Source organism: Lissotriton vulgaris, chromosome 2_1, assembly GCF_964263255.1.
Source record: "Lissotriton vulgaris chromosome 2_1, aLisVul1.2, whole genome shotgun sequence".
NCBI lineage: Eukaryota > Metazoa > Chordata > Amphibia > Caudata > Salamandridae > Lissotriton > Lissotriton vulgaris.
Window position 1 is genome coordinate 35,009,193 of NC_141687.1, and position 26,876 is coordinate 35,036,068.

Below are 26,876 nucleotides of genomic sequence, written 5' to 3' on the forward strand. Positions count from 1 at the left end.
GCCAATCACTGCATGGCTTCACTGTGAAGCCATGCAGTGATTGGCCATTAAGTTGTGGCTGAGGCAGTGTGTGTGCCACCCCCACGCGCTGCATCCAATAATGGAGGCTGCGCGGTGGACCAGCCAATCCTGGCGCTGCATGCAGTGCCAGGATTGGCTAGGGGGGCACATTTGCTGCTCGCCCTGTCGCCCTTTGTAAACCCGGGCTGTGGCAGGCGAACAAGTACCCCTGGGTCCCGCTGGGGAACCTACGTTCGCATGCTTGGGCTAGTTGCAAACCAAGTTGCACTTGCGCACTACGGTCAGCTGCAGCCTGAGTGTGTGGACTGTCTGTCTGTCACTCAAGCTGCAGCAGGCCACCCCCCTGCGCACTCCGAAATCGCCGGGTGTGTCCCGGATTCTTAGCGGCTGATTGTTGTAAAATCATAATGTATTATGTACATTCACAGTAATTTTTTTGTGATAGGATTGTGGCCGCGATGCGGGTCCATGTGGCTGGTGGGGCTACGCCCCTACACCCCAATGGACGCACCGCCTCAAATCCATGCGGACTTCCATTCCCTGCGGAATACAGCGTCTTCACAAGCTCAAAACTGCCCCAATTTGCAAATGTGAGCCTCTTTCCTAGCTGTCTGATTCACTAATTGGGCCACTTTTATTGTGGTACCCGGGCTGTTTCCTGACGCTCGTCCCGGTTAGGAATGACCTTCTCTGGCCCCTCTCCCAACCCCCCTCCCGCCCCCCCCCCCCCCCCCCCCCGCTCCTCTCTCAGGGGTCTGCGTTCACCCTCGCCCACCCCCTCCGGTGTGTGGGTGCTCGCCGCTTCCCTCTCCGTGCTCTCGGCTCCTCGCTTCCCTCTCAGTGCCGATCTTGTCCTCTCTTCTCCTCTCCTGGCGCTTGGGCATCCTCCCCCGACCCCCCGCTGCGCCCAGTGCCCTGCACGTCATGTCCGCACTGTCCTCGCGATGACCGTCTTGTCGCGACTTCCTTCGCTCCTGCTCTGGACATCTCCTTTCTCCTACGAGGGATCGATGCTGTGACCCCTCCCCCACCGCTCCCTCCTTCTCCTCCTCCTCTCAGATGCTGTGGTCCTCCCCCGCCGCTCCCTCCTCCTCCTCCTCCTCTCAGATGCTGTGGTCCTCCCCTCCCAGTCTCTCGCATGCTCCGGATCTCACCCCGTAGAGTGATGCCCGGCCCTCCTCTCCTCCCTCGGCATCTCGCACCACCTGCCTCTCCATGCCTGTGTCTTGCTGCTGATGCTGCTGAGCGTGCCCCCGAGGCCCAGGTTCCGCCCTGCTGCCCACCTCGGGCTTCTCTTTGATGTCATTGTGTGGCAGTGCTCTTCAGCGGCGGGGCTGCCCTGCTCCCGGTGAGGAGGAGAGACGCCCCCCATCCCCGGAAGCGGCCTTACTCTCGCCCGGGAGCGGCAGAGGTGCTGACCTGCCATTGTCTCTCACCCCAGGGAGCCCTTCAACCCTTGCCACCCTGACTGCCTCTACTCTCTCCCCCCACTGCTCCTTCCGCCGCGGTGGCGTGGGGTCGGGTGCCCCCGGTGTCTGGAGCCGGAGGTGAGGCGAGTCCGGTGCCCACCGCCGGGAGCCCCACCATGAAGAAAATCTGGGTGAAGAAGCGCTTCCAGGTAAGGGGTGATGCCAGGGGACGAGGGCACATCATATTGACATGCCTATCACTTGAGAAGTCCACGTACCCCGCAGAGCCTGCCTGCGCAGGGTGTCTAACTCTATCCATCTATCAGGAGGGAATGTCCCCTACCGACCCCCAGGACAGGCACCTTTCTACCGCAAGGGGGTGTGCCAGCTACCAAGAAGGGCACGATATCTACCACTAAGGAAAGTATCTAGGGCGCCGACCTACAACCCCTTTAGATGGCCACGCCACGCCTACAGAGTCCCACTGTGTTAACCACTTGCCTCCCTCAAGGGAAGGGCACACACACACACCATCACGAAACGCCACAGGCTGATCACAGTCTGCCACTATCTCTATCACTAAAAGGTCACCAAGAAAATGTATCTAAATACCACCTGGGAAGGATTCCTCCCTGACATCAGTGGAGGGGACATGTCTGCCACAGCATAGCCCTGATATCCAACCCTAGGGAAGGGAGGCACGTGCCACAAATACCATCATGAAATGCCACAGACTGGTCACTAAAATGTCACCAAGAAATGCATCTTAATGTCACTTTGGAAGAGTTCCTCCCTGAGTGACATCAGTGGAGGAAATGTCGACGACAGTATAGCTCGGATACCCAGCATTTAGGGAGGCAGTTATCTGCCTCAAGGGAAGAGCGTGTCCTACGTCCACAGCTGGCCCATGATGTACTTAATTCGGAAGACATCTACCATGCCATTAGGGTAGTATATATCCTACCACCAGAGAAGGGTACCTACTTACCACAAGAAGCCGAACTGCCATCTTCAACTACCCACTGTACCTCTTGGGACCTTATCTACATGCCAGAAGGGAAGGGCCACTATGGAAGGTCATGCACCGACCACAACCTGCCCACTTCATCTTACACTGTGGAAGGGCACCTCTCTGCCACTATGAAAGGTAACACACCTATCACAACCTGCCCACTTCATCTTACACTGTGGAAGGGCACCTCTCTGCCACTATGGAAGGTCATGCACCGACCACAACCTGCCCACTTCATCTTACACTGTGGAAGGGCACCTCTCTGCCACTATGAAAGGTAACACACCTACCACAACCTGCGCGCTGCATCTTACACTGGGGAATAGCACCGCCCTGCCACTATGAAAGGTAACACACCTACCACAACCTGCGCACTGCATCTTACACTGGGGAATAGCACCACCCTGCCACTATGAAAGGTAACACACCTACCACAACCTGCGCACTGCATCTTACACTGGGGAATAGCACCGCCCTGCCACTATGAAAGGTAACACACCTACCACAACCTGCCCACATCATCTTACACTGTGAAAGGGCACATCTCTGCCACTATGAAAGGTAACCCACCTACCACAACCTGCTCACTGCATCTTACACTGTGGAAGGGCACCTCCCTGCCATTATGGAAGGTCACACACCTACCACAACCTGCGCACTGCATCTTACACTGTGGAAGGGCACCTCCCTGCCATTATGGAAGGTCACACACCTACCACAACCTTCCCACTTCATCTTACACTGTGGAAGGGCACCTCTCTGCCACTATGAAAGGTAACACACCTACCACAACCTTCCCACTTCATCTTACACTGTGGAAGGGCACCACCCTGCCAATATGAAAGGTAACACACCTACCACAACCTGTCCACTTCATCTTACACTGTGGAAGGGCACCTCTCTGCCACTATGAAAGGTAACACACCTACCACAACCTGCCCACTTCATCTTACACTGTGGAATAGCACCGCCCTGCCACTATGAAAGGTAACACAACTACCACAACCTTCCCACTTCATCTTACACTATGGAAGGGCACCTCTCTGCCACTATGAAAGGTAACACACCTACCACAACCTGCGCGCTGCATCTTACACTGGGAAAGGGCACCTCCCTGCCACTATGAAAGGTAACACAACTACCACAATCTTCCCACTTCATCTTACACTGTGGAAGGGCACCTCCCTGCCAATATGAAAGGTCACACACCTACCACAACCTGCCCCCTTCATCTTACACTGTGGAAGGGCACCTCTCTGCCACTATGAAAGGTAACACAACTACCACAATCTTCCCACTTCATCTTACACTGTGGAAGGGCACCTCCCTGCCAATATGAAAGGTCACACACCTACCACAACCTGCCCCCTTCATCTTACACTGTGGAAGGGCACCTCCCTGCCACTATGAAAGGTAACACAACTACCACAATCTTCCCACTTCATCTTACACTGTGGAAGGGCACCTCCCTGCCAATATGAAAGGTAACACACCTATCACAACCTGCCCACTTCATCTTACACTGTGGAAGGGCACCTCTCTGCCACTATGGAAGGTCATGCACCGACCACAACCTGCCCACTTCATCTTACACTGTGGAAGGGCACCTCTCTGCCACTATGAAAGGTAACACACCTACCACAACCTGCGCACTGCATCTTACACTGGGGAATAGCACCGCCCTGCCACTATGAAAGGTAACACACCTACCACAACCTGCGCACTGCATCTTACACTGGGGAATAGCACCACCCTGCCACTATGAAAGGTAACACACCTACCACAACCTGCGCACTGCATCTTACACTGGGGAATAGCACCGCCCTGCCACTATGAAAGGTAACACACCTACCACAACCTGCCCACATCATCTTACACTGTGAAAGGGCACATCTCTGCCACTATGAAAGGTAACCCACCTACCACAACCTGCGCACTGCATCTTACACTTTGGAAGGGCACCTCTCTGCCACTATGAAAGGTAACACACCTACCACAACCTGCGCACTGCATCTTACACTGTGGAAGGGCACCTCCCTGCCATTATGGAAGGTCACACACCTACCACAACCTGCGCACTGCATCTTACACTGTGGAAGGGCACCTCCCTGCCATTATGGAAGGTCACACACCTACCACAACCTTCCCACTTCATCTTACACTGTGGAAGGGCACCTCTCTGCCACTATGAAAGGTAACACACCTACCACAACCTTCCCACTTCATCTTACACTGTGGAAGGGCACCGCCCTGCCAATATGAAAGGTAACACACCTACCACAACCTGTCCACTTCATCTTACACTGTGGAAGGGCACCTCTCTGCCACTATGAAAGGTAACACACCTACCACAACCTGCCCACTTCATCTTACACTGTGGAATAGCACCGCCCTGCCACTATGAAAGGTAACACAACTACCACAACCTTCCCACTTCATCTTACACTATGGAAGGGCACCTCTCTGCCACTATGAAAGGTAACACACCTACCACAACCTGCGCGCTGCATCTTACACTGGGAAAGGGCACCTCCCTGCCACTATGAAAGGTAACACAACTACCACAATCTTCCCACTTCATCTTACACTGTGGAAGGGCACCTCCCTGCCAATATGAAAGGTCACACACCTACCACAACCTGCCCCTTCATCTTACACTGTGGAAGGGCACCTCTCTGCCACTATGAAAGGTACCACACCTACCACAACATGCCCACTTCATCTTACACTGTGGAATAGCACCGCCCTGCCACTATGAAAGGTAACACACCTACCACAACCTGCCCACTTCATCTTACACTGTGGAAGGGCACCTCCCTGCCACTATGAAAGGTAACACACCTACCACAACCTGCCCACTTCATCTTACACTGTGGAAGGGCACCTCTCTACCACTATGAAAGGTAACACACCTACCACAACCTGCGCACTGCATCTTACACTGGGGAATAGCACCGCCCTGCCACTATGAAAGGTAACACACCTACCACAACCTTCCCACTTCATCTTACACTGTGGAAGGGCACCTCCCTGCCAATATGAAAGGTAACACACCTACCACAACCTGCGCGCTACATCTTACATTGGGTAAGGACACCTCCCTGCCAATATGAAAGGTAACACACCTACCACAACCTGCGCACTGCATCTTACACTGGGAATAGCACCTCTCTGCCACTATGGAAGGCCACACACCTACCACAACCTGTCCACTGCATCTTACACTGGGAAAGGGCACCTCCCTGCCACTATGAAAGGTAACACACCTACCACAGCTTGTCCACTGCACCTTCACTGGGAAATAGCACCGCCCTGCCACTATGAAAGGTAACACACCTACCACAACCTGCGCACTGCATCTTACACTGGGAAATAGCACCACCCTGCCACTATGAAAGGTAACACACCTACCCCAACCTACCCACTGCATCTTACATTGGGGAATGGTACCTCCCTGCCACTATGAAAGGTAACACACCTACCACAAACTGCGCACTGCATCTTACACTGGGAAATAGCACGGCCCTGCCACTATGAAAGGTAACACACCTACCACAACCTGCGCACTGCTTCTTACAGTGGGGAATAGCACCACCCTGCCACTATGAAAGGTAACACACCTACCACAACCTCCCCACTTCATCTTACACTGTGGAAGGGCACCTCCCTGCCAATATGAAAGGTAACACACCTACCACAGCTTGTCCACTGCATCTTACATTGGGGAAAGGCACCTCCCTGCCACTATAGAAGGCCACACACCTACCACAACCTGTCCACTGCATCTTACACTGGGAAAGGGCACCTCCCTGCCACTATGGAAGGCCACACACCTACCACAACCTGTCCACTACATCTTACACTGTGGAAGGGCACCTCCCTGCCACTATGGAAGGTCACGCACCTACCACAACCTATCCAGTGCAACTTACACTGGCGAAGGGCACCTCCCTGCCACTATGGAAGGTCATGCACCCACTACAACCTGTCCGCTGCTTCCTACATTGGGGAAGGGCACCTCCCTGCCACTATGGAAGGTCACGCACCTACCACAACCTGCCCACTGCATCTTCAACTGAGGAAGAGCACTTCCCTGCCACTATGGAAGGTCACGCACCTCCCTCAGCCTGCCCACTGCATCTTCTACTGGGGAAGGGCACCTCCCTGCAATCAATGCCCTTTAGCTCCCAGAGAAAACACAAGGAGATGATGGATAGAGTGCTGAAAATTTTCAGACACTCACCCCCAGTCACAGATCTAGGTTGAATTCATTATCCTTCTTTAGCTCACTTCACCACCCAAGTTCAGACCCAGCCATGTGCAAATCAGTCTTAACCCTGTTCCTCATGAGAACAGCCTTGCCCGATCTACCAAGGCAGTCTTCCCTGGACCAGAGAAAAGCATCCTGGGACTGGTTTTGGGGTAACGACCCTCATCAGCCAGGCTAGCTAGAATCCAGTGGCAAAGTGAGCAAGGGACCCACGTCTGGGCATACCCTGCCAACTTAGGGCGAACAAAGCAAATACAAGGAGATGATGGATGGAGTGTTGAAACTTTTCATACACTCACCCCCAGTCACAGATATGGATTGAATTCTTCATCGTTCTTTAGCTCACTTAGTCACCCTAGTTCAGACCCAGCCATGTGCAAATCAGTCTTGACCCTGTTCCTCATGAGAACAGCCCTCCCCGATTTACCAAGCCAGGTCTTCCCTGGACTGGAAACAAGCATCCTGGGACCATATTCGGGATAACACCCCTCATCAGCAAGGCTAGCTTGAATCCAGTGGTAAAGTGAGCAAGGGACCCATGTCTCAGCATACCCTGCCAACTTAGGGCGAACAAAGCAAACCCAAGGAGATGATGGACAGAGCGCAAACAATTTTCAGACACTTACCCCCAGTCACAGATCTGAGTTGAATCCATCATCGTTCTTTAGCTCACTTCGCCACCCCAGTTCAGACCCAGCCATATGCAAATCAGTCTTGACACTGTTCCTCGTGGGAACAGTCTTGCCCGAACTGCCATGCCAGGTCTTTCCTGGACCGGAGACAAGCATCATGGGACCGGTTTCGGGGAAACACCCCTCATCAGCCAGGCTAGCTTGAATCCAGAGGCAAAGTGAGCAAAGTATCCACGTCTGGGCATACCCTGCCAATTTAGGCTGAACAAAGCAAACATAAGGAGATGATGGACAGAGTGCTGACTTCTCCCATAAGGCTACAGGTTACGTCTCCTATGTTATGGCAGAGAATCTGCTTGGATAGAGTAGCATTGAAAAATGGGACACAGTACAAAGTTCTCAATCACAGGCCATAGAACGTACTAGGCCGATTTTGCAGGCAGATGCAGAAATTCTAATGGTCACACACACAGACCGCAAGATCAGACACAGGGCAGTAGCTGTAGTGAGGTACATAGAGCTGTTTTCCAAGAGGGAAAGAGTCCTGGGAAGGCAGATAAACCACAGGCGTGGCACGGGTTGATATTGTCATTTTATAACGCCATAAGAGAGGGACCTCCACCATAAGTAACCTCCTATGTGTTGGGAATATAGAATGCATGTTTAGTGCAGGTACCACCCTCTTTCAGGAGCTTAGCAACATCAATAAATGACAAATAAATAGTACTTCTCAGGAGGATTAATAGAAGAAGCAAAACCGTCTGTACTCACACTGAAAGTGAAGAAGGGTTGTCAATTCAATTCAATTTATTTATTTATGATTTTGGAACTCACATGAGATCCACATAAAAGAATAGCATAGAAGGAAAATACTGTTTACATACAAATATGAGAGTAAATAAAAAGAGCAATTTCATGACCACTAATATATGTCTAGAAAGCATTTAAAAAAAATTTTTTTTTATAGCAAAACATTTCATTAGGCGGATTATAAATGGCATCCATTAACCACATGGCTGCTAGGCGTTTTCCCGTCCTGCGCTGAAGAACCAAAATGACCATTATTCATGACGAGCTGGCCTTGTCATCCGCGCACGGCAGGTAAGCGCCATGACGAGCCCAGCTCGTCATTAGCTTCGAAGGGGTTAAAGAGCTAGATGATAAAATACTTAATTTTAAGCAAATAGGTCTCAACCACTTTCGCCTATATAACATAAGGGCCGGACATACAAAAAGAACATGAGCAATGTCCTGGATCGATTTATTGCATTGACTGCACATTGCTGAGGAACCATACCATCTAAATAATAAATTGTTCAAAGGAAGAAGGTCCTGCCTCAAAAGGAACCAGAAGCGCTGTATTCCATGAGGAAGATTCCAAGAGACATAAGGTTGCATGTTTTTAAATAGATAGGAGTCTGTAACCAGAGAGACGCCTTTCTTCAAAATAAGGGTATCGCTATCCATCCCAAAACTCAAATTCCATGTAGCCAGTTTTAGGGAGGACTTCAGCTGTTGTGCAGATAGCGTAAAGAGAGTTGATTCCTCCAATTGTAATAGAGCTACAGCCCTTCTAAAATTCTTTACGATTAAAGAATGCTCCTTTACGGATCCCAATGGTTCTTTTTGTATGAGATAACGTAAAGTATCCGGACTTCCCTTAGCCAGACAAGAGATCCATCGTACTATCCCAGCTAGGCCCTGGACCCAGCTACTACGGATACCGAATTCTAACCTAAGGGAAGCCACAGTACAAGCAGTGTTAACCTTAGTTAAGTACCGTAAGAGTCTGCCCTCTGTTGTATGTAAAAAAAAACATTGCCCCAAATCAAGCAATTCAATACCATAAAGTAGGGAGGCCGGGATTTTAGCACGGAAGGCCTCTAGCAAATAGGCATAATATCTTTTGCCTGTGGCATTATAGAGGGCACTTAGACCCTTACCTTGTGCCATTGCCTTCCGGATGTTATTATCTATATGGGCCTTAACACTCAAGTTGCCAGAAACTAATTTCCCTAGGAAGACATACATTTTTACAACTTCTAACTCATGACCACCTACCAACCACTTAAAGTTCCCATATATCTGTTTTTTCTTTCCTGTCATACACATGACTTTGCTCTTTGAGACGTTTATCTTTAAATGGTGAATCTCTGCATATTTGTGTAGTGCCTGCAGACGCTTATTTAATCCTTTCGGAGTCAGGTCAAATATTATTATATCGTCTGCATACAACAAACAAATAATAGGTTTATCCCCCAAGACTGGGGCAATACCTTCATTTAAAGATAAGGACTGGGGAAGATCAGATATGTATAGGGAGAAAAGTAAGGGAGCCAATAAACACCGTTGTTTTAGTCCATTGTCCGAGGAAATGGCTTGGGATAAGCCTCTTTCCCCACCGTGAAGAACTCTGCACCAGGTGTCAGAATGAAGATCCTGGACTAAGTCCAACAACAAAGATGGCATGCCAAGATCCGATAGTTTCCTCCACAGCAAAGGACGAAAAACTTTGTCAAAAGCTGTGGAGAAATCTATAAAGGCTGTATAGACTCTCCCACCTCGAACCCCGATGTATTTGTCAGATATTACTTGAAGGGCCGTTAAGTTGTCCATAGTACCATGCCCTTTACGAAAACCCATCTGCTCAAAAGGTAGTACATTACTTTTGTCCACCCACTCCTGAATTAACTTCAGGAGACACTTAGCAAAGACTTTATCAATTGCGTCAAAAAGTGCAATTTGGCGATAATTTTGTGGGGCCATTCGGTCTCCCTTCTTGAAAAGGGGAACCAATATACTCCCTTTCCAAGATGGGAGAATAGTTCTATTCTTTTAGTTCATTATGTCTTTATTTCGAAATAAAATTCATAAAAGACAGCATACAATACATAAAATTTGTTAAAAAACTGCAGACATGTCCCATAGTATTTAAAAAGTTGTAAGCATACGGCATGTTCTATTCAAAAAACAAAGTTTGAAAATCGGGTTAAGGATTTTGCTCCACAATTCGCCATTTTGCTTTAAAGACCGAAATAGGAATTTCATCCGGTCCCATTACCCCGGAGGATCGCAATTTCCTGATAGCAAATTCAATGTCTTTTTCAGAGGGAGGACCTAGGGCAGGGCTGTTGTTATGATTTCTTCTAATGGGAGCCACCATACCATTGCTTGCGTATAAGTTTGTAATGTAGTCCACCCAAATTTGCTCTTCAATAGGAATTGGCCAAGGGCTTGTCCTAGCACCGCAACCCTCCCCTATGAGGGACCAGAATAATCTTACTTGGCCTTTAGAGGCGGCCTCCCTTAGTTTAATCCATACGGAATCCTCCCTATCTTTTTTCAGTTTCACCTTCAACCTTCTCCTCCTTCTTTTTAAGAGAACTATTCTACGAGATCTTTCAGGAGAGTGATTTAGATATTGTTCTCTTACTAACTTATTTATTTCTATATTTAGTGTTGTCCCCGACATTTGCAAACGTTTCACGACAAAATACACATTTTTGTGTTCAGGATAAATACTATAATTTATCAAATACAATCTTATATTCATGAAAATTGTATTTTTATCCTAAAGATTTTCATTTTAGCAAATACATTTTTGGTCCACAAACAGGTCACCATGTTCACCCAGCACTCAGGAATAAGTCTGAGATTCTTCTGTTCATGCTTAATTATCACAACTGAGCCAGTAGATGCTTTGAGGCCTGAGAACTGATGGGGGATATCATACCAGAGATGTCAGAACATGTCCAAGAATGCCCACGACAGCCTCTATTCCGACTGGCATAGCCAGAATGTAATGAAGTGTGCCCACAATATGGCAAGTATGGGCAATCTTGTTTCAAGGTTGAAACACTGTTAGAATATGTAAAGGATGGGGCACACACATGCACACCCACACACAGACTCTTCTCTTCATCCCACCTCAACTGACACACACACACCTATTCTCTTCTCTTCTCTTCTCTTCTCTTCTCTTCTCTTCTCTTCTCTTCTCTTCTCTTCTCTTCTCTTCTCTTCTCTTCTCTTCTCTTCTCTTCTCTATTCTTCTCTTCTCTTCTCTTCTCTTCTCTTCTCTTCTCTTCTCTTCTTCCCTTTCCTCTCCCCTCCAATCTCCCCCTCACCTCCCTTCCCCCTTCTCCCCTCCCTTCCCTTCCCTTCCCTTCCCTTCTCCCCTCCCTAGTCCTCTCCCCTCCCTCCCCCTCCCCTCTTCTCCCTTCCCCTCCCTTAACCCCCTCACCTCTCCTCTCCCCTCCCTTCCCTTCTCCCTTCCCTTCTCCTCCCCTCCATTCCCCTCCCCCTCTTTTCCCTTCCCTCCCTTCCCTTGTCTTCTCCCCACCTCTCCTCGCCCCCTTCCCCTCCCCCTCTTCTCCCACCCCCTCCCTTAACTTCTCCCTCCCTTCTCCCCTCCCCTCTCCTCCCTTCTCCCCTCCCTTCCCTTCTACCCTCCCTTCTCTTCCCCTCTATTCCCCTACCCCTCTTCTCCCTTCCCTTCCCTTCCCCTCCCTTTCCTCCTCCCCTCCATCCCCTCCCCTCTCCCTCCCTTCCTCTCCCCTCCCCTCCCTCCTCCCCACCCTCCCATCCCTGTTGTCCTCTTCCCTTCATTTCCTTCCCTTCTCCCCCCTTCCCTTCTCCCCTCCCTTCCCTTCTCCCATCCCCTCTCTCCCCCTCCCTCCCTTCACTTCCCTTCTCCCTTCCCGTCCCACCCCTTGCTTCTCCCCTCCCCCCTTTTTTTCCCTCCCCTCTCTGCTCCCCTTCCCCTCCCTCTCCTCCCTTCCCCTCCCCTCTCTCCCTCCCTTTTCCCCTCCCATTTCTTCCATTTATTTCTCCCTTCCCCTCTCCTCTACCCTCCCTTTCCTCACCTCCCCTTCCCTTTTCTTCTGTCTCCTTCCCTCCCTTCCCTTCTCCCACCCTTCCTGTCCCCCCTCTTCTCCCTTCCCCTTGCTTCCCTTCTCCCCTACCTTTCCCTCTCCTCTCCCCTCCCACCCCTCCCTTCCTCTCCCCCTCCCCTGATTCTCCCCTCCCCTCACTTCCCTTCTCCCCCCGTACCCCTCTTCTCCCTTCCCCTTGTTTCCATTCTGCCCTCCCGTCTCCCCTCTCCCCTACCCTCCTTTCCCTTCTCTCCTCCCCTCCCTTCCCTTCTCCCCTCTCTCTTGCCTTCTCTCCTCCCTTTCCCTTCCTCCCCCTCACATCCCCTCCCTTCCCTTCTCCCCTTCCCTCTCCCTTCGTCCCTCCCCTCCCTTCTCTTCTCCCCTCCCCTCCCTTCCCCTCTCCCCTCCCTTCCCTTCCCTTCCCCCCTCCCCTTCCATTCCCTCCCCTCTCTTCACTTCTCCCCTCTCCCTTCCCTTCGCTTCTCCTCTCCCCTCCCTTCCCTTCCCCTCTCTCCCCCCCCTCTCCTCTTCGTTGACCGTTCTCCAGCTCTTCCTGTGGCTCCGCTGACCTGCAGGCTCAGGGCGCAGTAGGGACAAGTAGAAAGTGTCATTGAATGACAACTTCTGCCTTCCCTGCCCACTTCTTTGTCTCTTCTGGAATCGTCTGAGAAATGGGTATCCGAGAGGTACAGGAGAAGATGCCAACCTAAGTTGGATTTTGGAAAGTGACTTACAGCTTGACTGGGAAAGAAGATATATTAGGTTGCACAAATCCTGGTACAAAAGAGAATGTTTAAATGCTCTGGGTACATTGTTTGGTCGCAGGCCACATTGTGGGGGAAGTCACTTGTTATTCGTGTTCTAGGCATAGATTGTGGTTGAAAGTCCCACCCGGGGGCTTGTTTTTGAGAATGTAGCGATACCAAACGGGATGATAGACGGAGAGTTTGAGCAAATCAAAAACTCACCCCCAGTCAAATTATCTGGGTTTAATCCATCATCATTCTTTAGCTCACTCCACCACCCCAGTTCAGACATGGCCATGTGCAAATCAGTCTGATCCTGTGCCTCATGGGAACAGTCCAGCCCGAACTGCCAAGCTATGTCTTCCCTGGACCGGAAACAAGCATCCTGGGACCAGTTTCTGGCTAATCAGCCGTCATCAGCCAGGCTAGCTTGAATCCAGTGGCAAAGTGAGCAAGGGATCCACGTCTGGGCATACCCTGCCATCTTAGGGCAAACAAAGCGAAACCAAAGGGGATGTTGGACAGAGCATTTGAGCAAATCAAACACCCAGTCAACTGATCTGGGTTTAATCCATCATCATTCTTTAGCTCACTCCATCATCCCAGTTCAGACATGGCCATATGCAAATCAGTCTGACCCTGTGCCTCATGGGAACAGTCCAGCCCGAACTGCCAACCCATGTCTACCCTGGACTGGAAACAAGCATCCAAGGACCGGTTTCTGGCTAATCACCTGTCATCAGCCAGGCTAGCTTGAATCCAGTGACATCAGATTCCTATTTGGATGGCAGATAGGCCAATTAACTGGAGGAGCAGGTATTATTTGTTGTTTCCCTGTATGACATGCTATCTTTTACATGTTTCAGTCTGTCTGAAAGGCAGAATTCCAAATGTGTATTTTCAGTGATAACGTTTTGAATAGGATAGGGTGATCTTACTCAGGACAATGCTTGAATCCTGTTATCATGAACACAGTCCGCGAGGGGCACACTGCCTGCTGTCTTGGACACACAGCCAGTGCATAGCATGTAGCCTCCTGCCCTTCACTTACATCTGGGACGCAGCATTTATCTTGCTGCCCTAAATACACAACCAAGGATTCCTGCCTATTGAACAAAAAGCCTGGCTTGGCCTGAGTCCCTGCATCCTAAGCACATAGTCCTGTCACACTACGAAAGCCAGGCTCCCTAAATTGTGCTCTAACAGTTGGGGTTCTCTTGGAAGGCTAGGAGTGTTGGGTTTCCACCGGGAAGGATGACAGTTTGGGGATTCTCCTGGCCGGGCAGTCCTCCAGTAGTTTGGTTCTCTTGGATTACGCCCACAGTTAGCTTCTTTCCAGTGCTGTTCATTGTTTGAGGTCTCCCTCTTTCCATCTTGTGCTTGCATGCATGACCTCCGCTGTTAAGGTTCTCTTTGATACCTCCTACTTTCATGGCTGTCTCTTGGGGTTCTTTTGACTGACGGTAGTGGGGATCTCTTGAATATCATCAAGTGTTGGGGTTCTCTTCGGTGGCCTCGAGGGTTGAAGTTCACTTTGCTGACCAGGATGCTCATCTGAGAAGCTGCTACTTTATAACGCGGTGAAACAGGCCATGGCAGTACTGTTTCCAAGATCAGTGGGGTGGGGTGGGGTGGTCTGGGCTCATGATGGATCTTGGCTCCTGGTTAGAGACAGGAGGCAAATCTAGGCTCGACCCCCCCGCCCCTTAGTCAAGTCAGATAGGACCATCCTCTTACCACACATGCTATGGTCCAAAACATGGTAGGTGTTCTCTCCAGTGGGTCACCTCAGCATCCCATAGGTCCTTGTGGGACTATGGCATGAACCATGACCAGACAGGCCTTTTCTTCCACTGGGTATTTCCCCAGTGGCGTAACATAAGCCCCTGCAGCCTCTGCGGTGTAGGGGGGGCCGAGCTCCACCCCCGCGGCACTGTGCAGGGGCGGGAGCCCCTGGCCTGAGAGCTCCTGAATAGGTCCGGAGGGAGGAGTCTCTCTCCATGTACTTTGCAGGGAGGGGGCTCAAGTTTCTTTACGCCAGTTCACTTCCCCTGTAGCCTGGAGCCCCAGAAAGCTCAAGACCTCCCCATCCCACCTTAACTTTCCACAGCTCCTCTAGGTTAATTGCAGTAGGCTCAGGCAGCCTTCTAGAGGGGGGGGAGAAGGTAGAAATAAACCGACCAGATAGGGAGGAGAAAGAGGTAGGAAGGAGAGAGAGAATGGATGGTTGGAAAGAGAGAGATTGCACGAGGAGATGGCGAGGCAGCAGTTTTCAGCAAATGTGCCAGAGCTGCTTTTGGTTTCCTCGTCCGACCCTGATGACTTTTGAACATATCAGCCCAACCTCAAAATGTTTGGGTCAAATCTGGACTGGTGGGTCGCTCAGCGGGCCCATGTTGCCTGTGTAATATTGGCTATATCAGTGTTTGTATGCTGTTTTTAAGGTATTGTGAGAAACACAATAAAGTTCACAGCTGCACAGGTGGCTAGTGCTTTAAATGGAAATGTAGAAGTACTGGTAGTCACTATTTGTACGTTTGTTCCTGAGAAGTGCAGGTACTCTCCCATTAAATGCAGTGCAGCAGTGCTGAGAAGTGCAGGTACTCTCCCATTAAATGTATTGTAGCAGTGCAGAGGGCCGGCACTCTCTCTTTAAATGTATTGCAGTAGTGCTGAGAAGTGCAGGTACTCTCCCATTAAATGTATTGTAGCAGTGCAGAGGAGGGCCGGCACTCTCTCTTTAAATGTATTGCAGTAGTGCTGAGAAGTGCAGGTACTCTCCCATTAAATGTATTGTAGCAGTGCAGAGGAGGGCCGGCACTCTCTCTTTAAATGTATTGCAGTAGTGCTGAGAAGTGCAGGTACTCTCCAATTAAATGTATTGCAGCAGTGCTGAGAAGTGCAGGTACTCTCCCATTAAATGTATTGAAGCAGTGCAGAGGAGGGTCGGCACTCTCTCTTTAAATATATTGCAGCAGTGCTGAGAAGTGCAGGTACTCTCCCATTAAATGTATTGTAGCAGTGCAGAGGGCCGGCACTCTCTCTTTAAATGTATTGCAGCAGTGCTGAGAAGTGCATGTACTCTCCCATTAAATGTATTGTAGCAGTGCAGAGGGCCGGCACTCTCTCTTTAAATGTATTGCAGCAGTGCTGAGAAGTGCAGGTACTCTCCCAATAAATGTATTGCAGCAGTGCTGAGAAGTGCAGGTACTCTCCCATTAAATGTATTGCAGCAGTGCTGAGAAGTGCAGGTACTCTCCCATTAAATGTATTGCAGCAGTGCTGAAAAGTGCAGGTACTCTCCCATTAAATGTATTGCAGCAGTGCTGAGAAGTGCAGGTACTCTCCCATTAAATGTATTGTAGCAGTGCAGAGGAGGGCCGGCACTCTCTCTTTAAATGTATTGCAGTAGTGCTGAGAAGTGCAGGTACTCTCCCATTAAATGTATTGTAGCAGTGCTGAGAAGTGCAGGTACTCTCCCATTAAATGTATTACAGCAGTGCTGAGAAGTGCCAGTACTCTCCCATTAAATGTATTGCAGCAGTGCTGAGAAGTGCAGGTACTCTCCCATTAAATGTATTGCAGCAGTGCTGAGAAGTGCAGGTACTCTCCCATTAAATGTATTGTAGCAGTGCAGAGGAGGGCCGGCACTCTCTCTTTAAATGTATTGCAGTAGTGCTGAGAAGTGCAGGTACTCTCCCATTAAATGTATTGCAGCAGTGCTGAGAAGTGCAGGTACTCTCTCATTAAATGTATTGCAGCAGTGCTGAAAAGTGCAGGTACTCTCCCATTAAATGTATTGCAGCAGTGCTGAGAAGTGCAGGTACTCTCCCATTAAATGTATTGCAGCAGTGCTGAGAAGTGCAGGTACTCTCCCATTAAATGTATTGCAGCAGTGCTGAGAAGTGCAGGTACTCTCCCATTAAATGTATTGCAGCAGTGCTGAGAAGTGCAGGTACTCTCCCATTAAATGTATTGCAGCAGTGCTGAGAAGTGCAGGTACTCTCCCATTAAATGTATTGTAGCAGTGCAGAGGAGGGCCGGCACTCTCTCTTTAAATGTATTGCAGCAGTGCTGAGAAGTGCAGGTACTCTCCCATTAAATGTATTGTAGCAGTGCTGAGAAGTGCAGGTACTCTCCCATTAAATGTATTACAGCAGTGCTGAGAAGTGCCAGTACTCTCCCATTAAATGTATTGCAGCAGTGCTGAGAAGTGCAGGTACTCTCCCATTAAATGTATTGCAGCAGTGCTGAGAAGTGCAGGTACTCTCCCATTAAATGTATTGCAGCAGTGCTGAGAAGTGCAGGTACTCTCCCATTAAATGTATTGTAGCAGTGCTGAGAAGTGCAGGTACTCTCCCATTAAATGTATTGCAGCAGTGCTGAGAAGTGCAGGTACTCTCCCATTAAATGTATTGCAGCAGTGCTGAGAAGTGCAGGTACTCTCCCATTAAATGTATTGTAGCAGTGCAGAGGAGGGCCGGCACTCTCTCTTTAAATGTATTGCAGTAGTGCTGAGAAGTGCAGGTACTCTCCCATTAAATGTATTGCAGCAGTGCTGAGAAGTGCAGGTACTCTCCCATTAAATGTATTGCAGCAGTGCTGAGAAGTGCAGGTACTCTCCCATTAAATGTATTGTAGCAGTGCAGAGGAGGGCCGGCACTCTCTCTTTAAATGTATTGCAGTAGTGCTGAGAAGTGCAGGTACTCTCCCATTAAATGTATTGTAGCAGTGCTGAGAAGTGCAGGTACTCTCCCATTAAATGTATTACAGCAGTGCTGAGAAGTGCCAGTACTCTCCCATTAAATGTATTGCAGCAGTGCTGAGAAGTGCAGGTACTCTCCCATTAAATGTATTGTAGCAGTGCAGAGGAGGGCCGGCACTCTCTCTTTAAATGTATTGCAGCAGTGCTGAGAAGTGCAGGTACTCTCCCATTAAATGTATTGTAGCAGTGCAGAGGAGGGCCGGCACTCTCTCTTTAAATGTATTGCAGTAGTGCTGAGAAGTGCAGGTACTCTCCCATTAAATGTATTACAGCAGTGCTGAGAAGTGCCAGTACTCTCCCATTAAATGTATTGCAGCAGTGCTGAGAAGTGCAGGTACTCTCCCATTAAATGTATTGCAGCAGTGCTGAGAAGTGCAGGTACTCTCCCATTAAATGTATTGCAGCAGTGCTGAGAATTGCAGGTACTCTCCCATTAAATGTATTGCAGCAGTGCTGAGAAGTGCAGGTACTCTCCCATTAAATGTATTGTAGCAGTGCAGAGGAGGGCCGGCACTCTCTCTTTAAATGTATTGTAGCAGTGCAGAGGAGGGCCGGCACTCTCTCTTTAAATGTATTGCAGTAGTGCTGAGAAGTGCAGGTACTCTCCCATTAAATGTATTGCAGCAGTGCTGAGAAGTGCAGGTACTCTCCCATTAAATGTATTGCAGCAGTGCTGAGAAGTGCAGGTACTCTCCCATTAAATGTATTGTAGCAGTGCAGAGGAGGGCCGGCACTCTCTCTTTAAATGTATTACAGCAGTGCTGAGAAGTGCAGGTACTCTCCCATTAAATGTATTGCAGCAGTGCTGAGAAGTGCAGGTACTCTCCCATTAAATGTATTGCAGCAGTGCTGAGAAGTGCAGGTACTCTCCCATTAAATGTATTGTAGCAGTGCAGAGGAGGGCCGGCACTCTCTCTTTAAATGTATTGCAGTAGTGCTGAGAAGTGCAGGTACTCTCCCATTAAATGTATTGCAGCAGTGCTGAGAAGTGCAGGTACTCTCCCATTAAATGTATTGCAGCAGTGCTGAGAAGTGCAGGTACTCTCCCATTAAATGTATTGTAGCAGTTCAGAGGAGGGCCGGCACTCTCTCTTTAAATGTATTGCAGTAGTGCTGAGAAGTGCAGGTACTCTCCCATTAAATGTATTGCAGCAGTGCTGAGAAGTGCAGGTACTCTCCCATTAAATGTATTGCAGCAGTGCTGAGAATTGCAGGTACTCTCCCATTAAATGTATTGCAGCAGTGCTGAGAAGTGCAGGTACTCTCCCATTAAATGTATTGTAGCAGTGCAGAGGAGGGCCGGCACTCTCTCTTTAAATGTATTGTAGCAGTGCAGAGGAGGGCCGGCACTCTCTCTTTAAATGTATTGCAGTAGTGCTGAGAAGTGCAGGTACTCTCCCATTAAATGTATTGCAGCAGTGCTGAGAAGTGCAGGTACTCTCCCATTAAATGTATTGCAGCAGTGCTGAGAAGTGCAGGTACTCTCCCATTAAATGTATTGTAGCAGTGCAGAGGAGGGCCGGCACTCTCTCTTTAAATGTATTACAGCAGTGCTGAGAAGTGCAGGTACTCTCCCATTAAATGTATTGCAGCAGTGCTGAGAAGTGCAGGTACTCTCCCATTAAATGTATTGCAGCAGTGCTGAGAAGTGCAGGTACTCTCCCATTAAATGTATTGTAGCAGTGCAGAGGAGGGCCGGCACTCTCTCTTTAAATGTATTGCAGTAGTGCTGAGAAGTGCAGGTACTCTCCCATTAAATGTATTGCAGCAGTGCTGAGAAGTGCAGGTACTCTCCCATTAAATGTATTGCAGCAGTGCTGAGAAGTGCAGGTACTCTCCCATTAAATGTATTGTAGCAGTGCAGAGGAGGGCCGGCACTCTCTCTTTAAATGTATTGCAGTAGTGCTGAGAAGTGCAGGTACTCTCCCATTAAATGTATTGCAGCAGTGCTGAGAAGTGCAGGTACTCTCCCATTAAATGTATTGCAGCAGTGCTGAGAAGTGCAGGTACTCTCCCATTAAATGTATTGTAGCAGTGCAGAGGAGGGCCGGCACTCTCTCTTTAAATGTATTACAGCAGTGCTGAGAAGTGCAGGTACTCTCCCATTAAATGTATTGCAGCAGTGCTGAGAAGTGCAGGTACTCTCCCATTAAATGTATTGCAGCAGTGCTGAGAAGTGCAGGTACTCTCCCATTAAATGTATTGTAGCAGTGCAGAGGAGGGCCGGCACTCTCTCTTTAAATGTATTGCAGTAGTGCTGAGAAGTGCAGGTACTCTCCCATTAAATGTATTGCAGCAGTGCTGAGAAGTGCAGGTACTCTCCCATTAAATGTATTGCAGCAGTGCTGAGAAGTGCAGGTACTCTCCCATTAAATGTATTGTAGCAGTTCAGAGGAGGGCCGGCACTCTCTCTTTAAATGTATTGCAGTAGTGCTGAGAAGTGCAGGTACTCTCCCATTAAATGTATTGTAGCAGTGCTGAGAAGTGCAGGTACTCTCCCATTAAATGTATTACAGCAGTGCTGAGAAGTGCAGGTACTCTCCCATTAAATGTATTGCAGCAGTGCTGAGAAGTGCAGGTACTCTCCCATTAAATGTATTGCAGCAGTGCTGAGAAGTGCAGGTACTCTCCCATTAAATGTATTGCAGCAGTGCTGAGAAGTGCAGGTACTCTCCCATTAAATGTATTGTAGCAGTGCTGAGAAGTGCAGGTACTCTCCCAATAAATGTATTGCAGCAGTGCTGAGGAGTGCAGGTACTCTCCCATTAAATGTATTGCAGCAGTGCTGAGGAGTGCAGGTACTCTCCCATTAAATGTATTGTAGCAGTGCAGAGGAGGGCCGGCACTCTCTCTTTAAATGTATTGCAGTAGTGCTGAGAAGTGCAGGTACTCTCCCATTAAATGTATTGCAGCAGTGCTGAGAAGTGCAGGTACTCTCCCATTAAATGTATTGCAGCAGTGCTGAGAAGTGCAGGTACTCTCCCATTAAATGTATTGTAGCAGTGCAGAGGAGGGCCGGCACTCTCTCTTTAAATGTATTGCAGTAGTGCTGAGAAGTGCAGGTACTCTCCCATTAAATGTATTGTAGCAGTGCTGAGAAGTGCAGGTACTCTCCCATTAAATGTATTACAGCAGTGCTGAGAAGTGCCAGTACTCTCCCATTAAATGTATTGCAGCAGTGCTGAGAAGTGCAGGTACTCTCCCATTAAATGTATTGTAGCACTGCAGAGGAGGGCCGGCACTCTCTCTTTAAATGTATTGCAGCAGTGCTGAGAAGTGCAGGTACTCTCCCATTAAATGTATTGTAGCAGTGCAGAGGAGGGCCGGCACTCTCTCTTTAAATGTATTGCAGTAGTGCTGAGAAGTGCAGGTACTCTCCCATTAAATGTATTACGGCAGTGCTGAGAAGTGCCAGTACTCTCCCATTAAATGTATTGCAGCAGTGCTGAGAAGTGCAGGTACTCTCCCATTAAATGTATTGTAGCAGTGCAGAGGAGGGCCGGCACTCTCTCTTTAAATGTATTGCAGCAGTGCTGAGAAGTGCAGGCACTCTCCCATTAAATGTATTGTAGCAGTGCAGAGGAGGGCCGGCACTCTCTCTTTAAATGTATTGCAGTAGTGCTGAGAAGTGCAGGTACTCTCCCATTAAATGTATTACGGCAGTGCTGAGAAGTGCCAGTACTCTCCCATTAAATGTATTGCAGCAGTGCTGAGAAGTGCAGGTACTCTCCCATTAAATGTATTGCAGCAGTGCTGAGAAGTGCAGGTACTCTCCCATTAAATGTATTGCAGCAGTGCTGAGAAGTGCAGGTACTCTCCCATTAAATGTATTGCAGCAGTGCTGAGAAGTGCAGGTACTCTCCCATTAAATGTATTACAGCAGTGCTGAGAAGTGCCAGTACTCTCCCATTAAATGTATTGCAGCAGTGCTGAGAAGTGCAGGTACTCTCCCATTAAATGTATTGCAGCAGTGCTGAGAAGGGCAGGTACTCTCCCATTAAATGTATTGCAGCAGTGCTGAGAAGTGCAGGTACTCTCCCATTAAATGTATTGCAGCAGTGCTGAGAAGTGCAGGTACTCTCCCATTAAATGTATTGCAGCAGTGCTGAGAAGTGCAGGTACTCTCCCATTAAATGTATTGCAGCAGTGCTGAGAAGTGCAGGTACTCTCCCATTAAATGTATTGCAGCAGTGCTGAGAAGTGCATGTACTCTCTCTTTAAATGTATTGCAGTAGTGCTGAGAAGTGCAGGTACTCTGCCAATAAATGTATTGTAGCAGTGCAGAGGAGGGCTGGCACGCTCTCTTCAAATGCATTGCAGTAGTGCTGAGGAAAGCTGTACTCTCCCATTAAATGTATTGCTCTAGTTTAGTGCTAAGTAGTGCTGGTACTCTCTCTTTCAAATGAAAGAAGTGCAGTTACTCGGGGCACTGGGCAGTATCTGCTCATTTAAAACCAGGCTGCCCCTGCTTCAACATCATGTCGTATGTACCATTCTTCACGGGGGCTGCCGGCAGTGGACCAGCAGACCAGGGGCCGGAGATGAAAGAGGCAGACAGAGACCCTTTAAGACAAAGTGTAAATGTATCTGTGAACACATTTAGAATGTGGACCAGTGTGTCTGGGCACAGCAGTGACCCGGACACAGAGGGCTTGAAAGAGCTGAAACTGGATCACACATTCAACGCTGTTCCTTCCAGCCCCCCCCCCCAATCCTTGAGCTGTCAGACTGTGGTAGCTCAGGCGGCTTCCATCTCTCATCCTGCTCCCCGGTGCTTTCCTTGATGTTCAAAGCGACGCACGTTCATGGGGATCATGAGCCTGTGTTTGCATTGTGTGCAGCTCAGGGCGGTCCCTTTCTAATGCTGTCCGTGCGCGCGCGCGCTTGTGTGCAGGACGTGTGCGCATGTGTATGTTCGCATCTGAAGTCTGTGAGTCTGTCTGGGACATGCATGTTTATTCGCGTTTGTCCGATCTAGCTGTGCATTTGTCTTTCGGGGGCGCGCGTCCTCGTGGCGCTCTTAAGCAAGCACGAGTGCGCGTCTGGAGTGTGCTTCTCCATAGCAACGGCCTCCTGCCTCCCCTTATGTCTTTTCCTAATGTGTCCTCTGGCGCACTCGCCCACTCTTCTCCATCCCTCTCACTGGGCTCGAGTTTCTCTTCCCACACTCCTTCAGCTCGGTATTTATTCTTCCTTTCCGTTGGCCTTCCATCTTTCTCGCCTCTTCTCCCTAGTTCTTCTCTTCCCCGTCACCACACTACAGCCAGCCCGTTCCCCGTCCTCCCTTCTCTCTGTAACGTTATTGCTCGCGGTTGCATTTCTTTCATGCTTTTATTGGCGGATCCTCTGATTCGTAGAGCTGCTGCCTTGCTGGGGGAGCGGCTGTCGCCAGGTGTGGTGTCCATCACTGCCCCAGTCCTCCATCTTCCTCTTAGAGCACTGCTTTCACTTCCTCAGTCACACCAATATTCATTTCAATTAAGACATTAAGACTATTGTGCCATTTGCACTGCAGCTTTGCTTTCTATGTCGTTGATGGGGTAAGTTGACGACCGAACTCCTTTTTCTGGCCCTCGGCGTACTCTACTCCTCCATCTTCTCTGTCTCCTCCTTCGAGCCTGCTCCTCAGTCCTGCTTCTCCGTCCGCCTCTCAGCCTGGTCTCATTCGCCTGCTCCTGCATCTATTCCTTCGTTTGCACCCAAGTCTGTCCTCCGCATGCTCCTTAAGGTGCTTCTCAAGCTATCGGAACACAAAATGAGGGTCAGAGGAGACAAAGACCAGCAGTACTTGACTTCCCAACACTAATAACAAAGCACAAGCAACCCCCTGGGTCTAGATAGAAGAAATGGAAGAAGAGAGGAGTTGGTCAGTGTGCCTAAGTGATTTTGGATATTCCTTTTAAAGGACGAATTCCCTCCCCCACCAAAGATGGCATGCTTCATCATAGGGATACTCCTGGCACCGTGATGCCCGGTCACGGTGCAGTCTACTATCCCCTCACGAGAGGGAGGAGCTCAAGGCTGTTTTCAGAGGTGTGATACCTTTCTGATGAGCACGGAGGGATGAGGGAAGCAGAGCGTGAGTGAGAGGGGGAAAGTTAAAACTGTCTCCAAGGTATGCAACACATTTTATTGATGCGTCCCTGGGTGAACATTAAAATAAGTAAAAACAGATAGATACATTTAAAAAGGTAGGTTGACATGTACATTTTCTATCTAGACCTCCGTGTTTGTTTCTGCTTTGCTCCTTAAGCTATTCCAATTTTGACCAGTCACCTGCTGCTAACCTTGTTCCTCCGCCGTGTCAGCTTGTGTATTCCTGTAACGGGTTTGGTTCCTTACATATCACTGAACATGCTTCATACTTGAAGGAGCGGGGGGGGGGGGGAAGGGGAAGGTTGGCTCCTCAAATGATTCAGTACCAACTGAGGTTGTCAGCTGTAGTGTAGAAGGCAGGCTTTGGAGGATTACTCTCTGATCCCTCTTCAAAGAATGCAACCTCAACATCCACTCAGGGTTAGTAAACTATCCTGTAAGGCACATGTACCTCCCTTCTTTCAATTCCTCAGTCTTGTAACCATAATTATTGCTTTCTAGTTTGAATGAGGGACATCATCTTCATTCCAACCTCATTTTCATAGTATTATGACATATATCAGCAATGAGAATATCTCAACACTTAAATATCCCCCCAAATATATAAACAAAATCTTGTATTTACATACTTAAGGGCCGATTACGATCTCGGTCAGAAAGCCTCCGACCTCAGTTTGGAGGCCTTCTGGCTGAAATCGTTTCTTTCACTTCCGACCGCCCAATTACAATTTATGTGGTCATAAGTGAAACGAGCTTGCCATTCTGGCTGGATTCCGATGGGCTCAAGGAGCCAGTTGGTCAGTAGAAAACGGCCCATAATCCATATGGATGGCTTTTTACGCTGCCCAGATTACGATGCTCGGTTTCCGACATGCTTCCCATGCAGGGCTGTCTGACATAGCAAGCCTGTTAGAGAGCGAGTTTGGCCTAGCTAGTTTGCGGCTCCAGTTGGGGGCCAAGGGGGCACCTATGATGCCATCTTGTGGATCCCTGCACTGTGTGGCATGCACCCTGAGGTGCCTGCACACACTGTAGGGGTGAATGCAAACTCCCATTACCCTATGGGAGCTTGTGCTACGGTGGTTTTAGGGCAATAGCACATGCTCCCATAGCAAAATGTGAGTATTCAACTGCACCTTGTGCGGTCACATTATTATAAGCGGTTGGGACCACCGACCGGAGTTCAGTCGGACCCGTATCCGCGACGGTGTTGGTGGGCACAAGTCCTCCCAACATCGTAATAAACCCCTTTGTATGGAAACGACAACAATATGGAGACAAAAATAGTGTGCACCCGAAGAGTGTCAAAAAAAGGTATGTACCTACATTTTAATTTTATATATCATTTTATTTAAATAAAGGTAGATATTAAAGTTTAACATTATTTAATGAAATTAAATAGATATGATGTGTAAAATAATATATAATTAAATTACAAATATTTATATGTTTACAAAGTTAAAACAATTAGTAAAAACTAAATGACATTGATGTATCTCATAATAATTTCAAAACAAAAAATGAGCAACAATATATGTGTGTTTGTGTGTTTATAGATTTATACCAATTTATATAATAATACAATTAAAAAAGAATATCCTAAAAAGGAAATATATAATTAAATGTGATAAATTATTACATGTTAATTTAAAACTAACTAAAAAAAGAATATCAAAATACTACCACTCCTAACTAAGGTACAGTATGGAAAATGTTTGACTTTCAAGGGTTGGATTATTCCCAGCCCAACGTAAGCAAAAGTAGAAAGCTTGGTGCACTTTGGAGGTGGCAGACTTATTAGTCCCACTCCAACAGAAGCAAAAGTATGCAAAATGTTGGATTTTGGAGGAGATAGATTTGCTATTCTCACTCTATTAGTAGCAACAGTCGGGAAAATCTTGGATTTTGGAGGGGTTTAGATGATCTAATCCTACTCAAATCTGAGAAACCGTAGCAAAAGTGTTGGACTATGGAGATGTCAGTCTTACTATTCCCACTCCAACATAAGCAAAAGAATGGAAAGTGTTGAGCTTTGGAGGGATCAGATTTCTTATTCCCACTGCATTCTGAGCAAGAGTAGGGAAAGTGTTGTGCTTTAGAAGGATCAGACTTACTATTCTCACTTCTATTTTTCTATTTTTATTAAATTAATTTTTTTGGGACAAAAGCATGAACATTTCAAAATATATTTTAAATAAAACATTTAATCATTCGATATAAAACAAATTAAATTAAATAAAAAAATACAAACTCTATAATACAAACTAAGCAACAAAAGAAAACATATTCCCACCCTACAGCCCAAAAAATCCCCATAAGCAATTACAATAAATAAAAAAATATTAAAATTAAAATCCTATTGTTTTAAGGAACTCTGGAAAATATCCTGCTCTGCTTCATGACTGGGATACCAATCCTGTCGTTTCAAGGCACTCTGGAAAGAAGCCTACTCGGCTTCATGACTGGGATACCAATCCTGTCATTTCAGGGCACTCTGGAAAGGAGCCTGATCGGCTTCAGGACTGGGATACCAATCCTGTTGTTTCAGTGCAATCTGGAGAGGAGCCTGCTCGGCTTCTGGACTGGGATCTGGAAAGGAGCCTGCTCGGCTTCAGGAGTGGGATAACTATCCGGTCATTTCAAGGCACTCTAGAAAGTAGCCTGCTCGGCTTCATGGATGGGATACCAATCCTGTCGTTTCAAGGCACTCTGGAAAGAAGCCTACTCGGCTTCATGACTGGGATACCAATCCTGTCATTTCAGGGCACTCTGGAAAGGAGCCTGATCGGCTTCAGGACTGGGATACCAATCCTGTCGTTTCAGTGCAATCTGGAGAGGAGCCTGCTCGGCTTCTGGACTAGGATACCAATCCTGTCATTTCAGGGCACTCTGGAAAGGAGCCTGCTCGGCTTCAGGAGTGGGATAACTATCCGGTCATTTCAAGGCACTCTAGAAAGTAGCCTGCTCGGCTTCATGGATGGGATACCAATCCTTTTGTTTCAAGGCACTCTAGATAGAAGCCTGCTCGGCTTAAGGACTGGGATACCAATC

At 48.3% G+C, this 26,876-nt stretch overlaps 1 protein-coding gene across 3 annotated transcripts in view; it reads left to right on the forward strand.

Annotated features, from left to right (window-relative positions):
* SPEG (striated muscle enriched protein kinase) overlaps positions 1-26,876 on the forward strand; it is a 1,422,155-nt gene that overhangs the window by 253,671 nt on the left and 1,141,608 nt on the right. The window contains exon 1 of one of the 3 annotated variants that reach the window (XM_086954405.1): positions 1,191-1,639. The exons of the other annotated variants lie outside the window; for them this stretch is intronic. Within the exon in view, the coding sequence (XP_086810531.1) occupies positions 1,607-1,639 (33 nt within the window). The 5' untranslated portion in view covers positions 1,191-1,606. Of the gene's footprint in view, positions 1-1,190; positions 1,640-26,876 lie in introns of those variants that run through there. 3 annotated transcript variants of the gene reach the window in all.